Source organism: Opisthorchis viverrini (assembly GCF_000715545.1).
Source record: "Opisthorchis viverrini unplaced genomic scaffold opera_v5_546, whole genome shotgun sequence".
Classification (NCBI taxonomy): Eukaryota; Metazoa; Platyhelminthes; class Trematoda; order Opisthorchiida; family Opisthorchiidae; genus Opisthorchis; species Opisthorchis viverrini.
In genome coordinates this window covers 94,558-101,306 of record NW_008752206.1, presented here as the reverse complement: position 1 = coordinate 101,306, position 6,749 = coordinate 94,558, and the positions used below count along the sequence as shown (strand labels likewise).

At 43.2% G+C, this 6,749-nt stretch overlaps 1 protein-coding gene across 1 annotated transcript in view; it reads left to right on the top strand.

Annotated features, from left to right (window-relative positions):
* Positions 1 to 6,749, top strand: part of T265_11663 (hypothetical protein) — a gene marked incomplete at both ends in the record, with an annotated part of 29,958 nt that overhangs the window by 12,490 nt on the left and 10,719 nt on the right. The window contains 2 exons of the mRNA XM_009178376.1: positions 4,899 to 4,996; positions 6,053 to 6,134. Of these exons, the coding sequence (XP_009176640.1) occupies positions 4,899 to 4,996; positions 6,053 to 6,134 (180 nt within the window). The remainder of the gene's footprint in view (positions 1 to 4,898; positions 4,997 to 6,052; positions 6,135 to 6,749) is intronic.

Sequence of the window (6,749 nt, the reverse complement as noted above, 5' to 3'; positions counted from 1 at the left end):
TTCTACTTGAAACCACGTTCCACGAGACTAGCGAATATACACTCATTTGGAAAATAATTTGTTTTCCACGGGGGACTCAAGTGACTCTCTAGTTTATGAGATTTGCTAATGAGTGTGTGTGCAGCACATTTATTTGTAGAACACCATAAATGAGAGATTCACTTGAATCTCTTGGATAAAAACCAAACTGTTTGTATATCTCGAAAACAGTTCAAATTGGGTTCGAGTAGAACATAGGGATGACGGAAATTCGGGAATGTGGCCACCTGGCGATCCCAAAGAAGGGCGAACCCGGTAGTGCGCTGTCGAACAGTTTTCACCAACCCCGTGAGATGTTTCATTCATAACCTTGCTTTTAATTCGTTGCCACGTCGCCACATGATATTTCCCAGTAGTACCTGCCCCAAAATCGATAACTGGAGCACACCTAGTGCGGTGCGATACCTGACCAATGCGGCATGAAAAAAATTAGCACATGAAAGGCATCGCGATAACGTGCCTCGCCACAGTCACCGATGTAGTTACGGAAATTTTCGAAAACTGGATAACATGCGAAACTGAATACCCGAATTGAGATCCACTTGTTCACTTACTCATGCATTGTAAGTAGCTTGCAATGATTCAGTTGATGTTTCGATCCCCATTGCGACAAACACAAAATCACAGAAAGATAAATCCACATACAGAGTGAAGCCCCTCTGCTATAAACCTGCATTGGCTTTCAGAATGGCTGCCGAAAGAAACGACATCTGGGCGGGCAGTAACCAAGAGCGACTCGTAAATACGCATCCAAGGTTTCATGAGACACTAGTTTGAACATAGAAAACTTCTGTGTAAAATGATAAAAATGACCACATTTATTCGTAGCCCTGGAAAATCCCGCAGCGGTCATAGACTTTTACATGACTTCTTCCGCAATATATGGTTGGTGAACAGTGTCACTCGCATCCCGGTTGTCAGCCTCTCTCCAGGAACAAGGTTAAACTTCACCGCCGCCATAGAAAACTGATTTCAGAAGTTTAATTCCGCATAGAAGCTCAATATGTTTGGGAGGTTAAGCCTCGAAATTACGAACCGTGTTTCAAATCCAGCCTCGGCATCCCGACATGTCCTGTCCAGGCCCGGGTTACCCGGCGATTGCTCAGTACTTGTGCTTCCTTCGGGCAGTATGGCGGATGAATACGAAAACCGTGCTGCCGCTGAAGTATTACAATGATTATTATGTCCCCAATATTAAAACTGCTTTTTCGTTACTTTGAATTTTAGCGGATTATGTTCAGCTGTAGTGCTGTGAGGGCTGGACAGATAAACTTAATTGAATACCGCTGTTTAAATTGAAGCTTTTAAAATCAGTTGGACGGAGCACAAATGCCTGTACGAGCACCTGTGGAATACGCTGAACATATGTAGAGACAGTGACAACTCGGGTGACTTTACATGTATGGGTCATCTGGTTGCTGGACTGCCAGACAAGCCAAAAAGTTGGATTGCAAATTTTCAGTGGGTATTGGCCTTCTTCGGTTCGATGACAGTCAAAAGGCATTAAACTGTCACGCAGTGCATTTTTTCATTTTTCATTTCCTTGGTTACTTGGTTAGGAGTCTCCAAAGTGGGCGACGAAATAGCTATGCGTTTAGGCAGAAGTGATTTTATATTGAGGTAATGATTCGTTCAAATGCAGAACTTGGTTAGAAAAGCGAACTATGTTCGACCGAAATCCATCGACTAAACATTGAAGTGAGACATAATCCTGACCGATGTTTGTCAACAACACCAGAACAGGCCGGCTGAGCAGCAACGGAATCACAAGATTTGCTGGGGCTCAAATAGGAATTCCATCTTACGGCGCGTCCGGATGCCCAAAGACTCAACAATGCACGAACATCTAGCTAGAGTTTCTGGTGGCCAGTCAATACGTCACTTGGAGTATCAAATATTCAGTGGTTCTCTTAGCCAATGTTCTGTGATAATTTCCTCCGCTTTTGACATAATATCCAGCCAACGAATCAATGGTTGCGCTGGTTTCCTCGTGGAGAATTCTGTTTCCCAGTCGGTGCCCGCGGAAACGGACGAGTGAGCCTTTAGTCGTACAGTCGTTGAGCATCGGGTTCAGTGGCCCTCCTTCGACATCTGTTACGTACCGAAGTGATCTGCCCCGCAGCAACATAGGTACATAAACATTCAGGCACATCAGACAATCCCACTGATTTGGTATTGTGGTTATCGGCGTCGTTTTAATATACATCTCGTCGTATAATGTTACATGTCAAAAAGTGCCCGAGGTCAACTGGCTGTTGTAATCTGGAAGATGGCAACTCCGCGACGAAGTTCATCCTCGACGGTATGGTGTACCGAATCAGGGGATGTTATGCATACCGAGGAGTCTGTTCTGCCGAAGCTTTCAAGGGCAATGTTTGATGCTCAGCTTCTTTGTATGGATGCGAAAAATTTTACCGCTGTTTTCTTGATAATCTGTTGCATTTTATTATGGGAAACCCTCCACTAGTTCAGTCGGGTTGTCGATTCTTCATTCGCCTACTGAACAGCCAGGTGAAAGTTGGGCCAAGAGCTGCTGATCTGTAGTGCGGTTAGCTCTCGGTTAGACTGGATATAGCGCAAACATCCTTCCATCACAGAAACCTAATCATAGAGTTACACATTTTGTCAGGCTTCACGAGGGACGACTTATCAGAAATAAGTTTCAGTCATCTTATAAAACCATTCTTCCTCTGATATAAACATGAACTGCTGATGAGGTTTATATGTACTCCTCTAGTAAATTCGCTTGTAAACCGAGATCTTTGCGGAATTTGTGGACTCGCTTTGTATCATTTGCTTGGACTTGAGTAACATTGAATGAATATCCAGAAAGATTCAGCAAGACGCGTTTAGGTAAAAGTGGATGTTTATCTTTACTAAGTAAGTTGAATATGACAGGTTTGACTTCGAGTCCAATTGTGTGTAACTAGTCATTTAACATTTTGTAGTTAATTGCTCCGCAAGGAATGCATTCTCCTTTTAAGTTGTTGTCGTGACCAAGATAATGATCGAAGTTAAGTGTCCACAACTCTTTGAGGATGGGAATGTTCCAACCTCCCTATAGGACTTCGAAGAGGTCGCGGAGACCCCCCGGACTGGATAGCTGAAGTTCCACCACAAAGGCCGGATAAAGATGGACTGAATGAGAATCACCAGAGATCCTCGATAATAGCTCGCGTGCTGGGCACTCCGACTGCAAGAGTGCAACACCACAATGCAGCATGTGCCAGGGAAGGATAATTACCTGGCTGGTTGGCTGTCAAGATCGGAGGTTGAATATGAGGTTCCCAGGATCATGATTAAAGCCAATGGCCTCGTCATCGAACTGGATCCCTGAAGGTTGGTGCAACACCCACGCCACGATCCTCTTTTCCGAATGGTTGCAACCGCTTTGTTAGATGGAAGGAGCAATGAGAACGAAGAGTGAGAGTCTAAATGAAGTTGGCATAACTTACTGGAACGCCACTGATTTTGAAGGTACTCATAAAGCCAACAGATACGTGAAAACTATTTTGTAGACTCAGGTTGCTGCTCAGTACTGCCTGAATCATATGATCGTTCAACGCAGCCCTAGGAAACACCACGAATCACCAATGTGCACACATTGTTGCAATAAGTTTGCGCAAATGATCAGTCACCGAACAAGCTGATAAAAATGACCTATCATACCCTGATTAGCATAAACTTTGTACCGATCAGATTTGTGTTGGATACCTTTTTCAAATTATCGCCATACATTTGCAAGCCAAAGTTCGATTCGCAGGAGGTGCACAGTATAAAATTTCAGGCACATCCAGCTTCAAGTAACCCTGAATATGATGCGTCGTTTTTCGCTTCTCATTGCGTTCTTGTTCTGCGTCGACCACCTTGCATGGTTGGAAGCCATCGGTTCCCACAATTGGTCATCCATATTTAACAATAATCCTATTTAACAAAATCCGTCAAAGAACTGGGTTGTCCTTGCCGCTGGTTCCAACACCTGGGAGAATTATCGACATCAAGTAGGTTTCCGTAGGTACTTTGTTGGTGTGAGGCTCAAAAGTTCATCTAAATCCCGTAAGAAAGGGTTTTCAAAGAGGAAAATTGCAATTATTGTCCCTCAAACAGTTGTGTACTACATAGTTGTCTCCATGACTGTGACATCTCACTCGAAAAGGTGGTGGATAGAAGCTACAACTAATAGACACACCAATGAACAAACATTTCGTGGCTGGTTTTGTTTTAATCAGTATTTCCTGGTTGTGAAACGATATTTTGTTTTGGTCGAGGTCGATTCTCCGTTCCTAATAAACACAGATGTTACCGAGGAGCATAGACATATTCACGTTAATCGGAAACCGACAATCGTCACGCATTTGTGTTTATTGTTGCGTTATGTTAGGTGAAATCACGGCCTGTGAGGGGAAGGAATGGTGTTATATAAAACATGAATTCGATGGTTTTCATGCAACCACTAATCATCTGACTGAACATTGTGGCTTCATTATATTAGGGAAACGCTCCCGGGCTCCGCAGTGCCGTATCCTAGAGTGAGCTGTTGTATAAACCAGGCCTCATAAACCTCAACAAAATCACTGACGTCCCAACAACATTGGCTGTTACGGCGAAAGCACCGGAATTGCTAGGCAATGTGAGCCGATTTATCGATATTACTTGGTGAGATCAAGTAGCGTGTATTTGGAATAAATATACAGGAATCCATCTTGGTCAAATTCGTTCGTTCGCGCGTCTATGATTTGCATGGGGTCACACGGGAATCATATTGAAAATATCACACATAATTAGTGCGTCTGGATCCATTCCTAAGATTCGATCTGCCCGGTAACTTTAATTCACTTGTCATGTGTGTTCTGATTCAGGCGGACGTTTACCATGCGTATCACGTCGTGCGTAAAAACAACGTTCCAGCGGAGAATATAATAACCTTCGCCTACGACGATATTGCAAACAATCCCAGGTAAATATCGCGTATAATATTCGCTATATGGTAGCAAGTAGACTGTATGAAACGCGCTTCGTTTTTTGGCTTTAACATGCCTCATTCCATTGCCGAATTTCTCATGTATATAGTTGTAGAATTTGAGTTGCAGACAATCATGGGTTCTCATGCGTCACTTCCGATGTCATGTCAGATTTTGTTTTGGTTAATTCGTTTCATTGTCTGTAGACTCCATAGAACCTTGATGCAAGCAGCACATTCTAATGGTGATGATAGTGATGACGATGATGATAACCACATGCACTCGTTTGAGTACTCGTTTCCGTAGCCTGAAATGAAACAAATTGATATCTAGATGTCGTTTTAGTGCATCAGCCGGCTGATGATTTATAGCAAATAGTAAGCAGAAAATGTAGTAAGCTAAACATTTTGTAATGCAGCCGAAGAGGCGAAGAATCTTCTAAAAGCATTAAATCTAGTTCATGTGCGCAGACTGTAACGATCGCAGGTCGCTTATTGCCTAATCGTTCTTTCGGCTGTAGCATCTTTAAGGTGCCTAGCTTCCATGACACACGAAGGTTGCACGAGTCCTTGGATACTGCTAGGTTTCTCAAGCCTAGATAGAAGATGTCGGGAGGAAGAGATAAGGCTAGAACTACGAAATTTCCGGTCGGTAAATTCGCGTCTGGCCACTCGAGCAATCCCGTTCCTTGCACAATTGAATTATATCCAAAGGCACTGAATATGCATATGCTCAGATAAACTATTACTGGTGGTTTTTGAATGTTAATTAACCTAAATGAATTGCATTTTCGCACCAACTTTGTAATTTTATTTGTTGTGCACTCAATGGGGATAATTGGAGTATACCTAAATTATTTCTGCGTAAAGGATAATTATTTAACGCTCCATCATGTGTGAAGGGAGGTGCATTCATCGTCGTGAAAATTTATTCCAAAACAAACCGCCCACCCGATTCGAACAGAAGTTGTGAGCGCTTCGTTTCTTTCCATTCGACCTGCGTGTTAATTTCTCTTAGAGAACTCACTGCCACTTTTCATTCTTTTATACCAGAAATCCCTTTAAAGGCAAAGTGTTCCATGACTATGGGCACGAGGATGCCTACAATGGTGTGATAATTGACTACCGAGGGAAAGTAAGTCCGAGTTCCGGCGCAGCAATCAAGTAAATTCCTGCACCAGTTCACCGTGTAACTCAAAGTGCAAGAGAAATTACACTGCGGATTAAAACACAATACAAACTGCAGGGCATGCTATATAGTTTCACTATATTACAGAATATTCAATATGCTTGAACAAACATTAGTCATAAGGTCATAGAGAACGCGCAGGCAGTCCAATACTGAGGTCACCCTTCCTCTTTTGGCCTTTCAAGTAGGCTAGCGTTCTTGTCAAAAGAACCACGAAGTGTGCACGAGGACCAACAAGGCCCGAATAGCTTTCTCCGAGGAAATATCCTGTGATATCCCGGGCGATGCACAAGCCAAACCAAGCAGCGTGTCCAGGACAGCACATTCAGCCAAAGAATACCTTAGATAAGAGATGTTCAACTGCGATTCAGTTGAGTGCTGATGAGTGATGCGCACTTCAAGATAGCGGCTATTTCTCACGTATGTTGCATTCCTCAGCTGCTGAGATAGATGAGGTCTCTACTTGGAAGTCAGTAGTCCAGGTAGTCCATGTTCAACTCAACTAATAACCCCAGGCTTGAGGATCGAATCCATATGCCATGCTTGGCAAACAGAGCAACA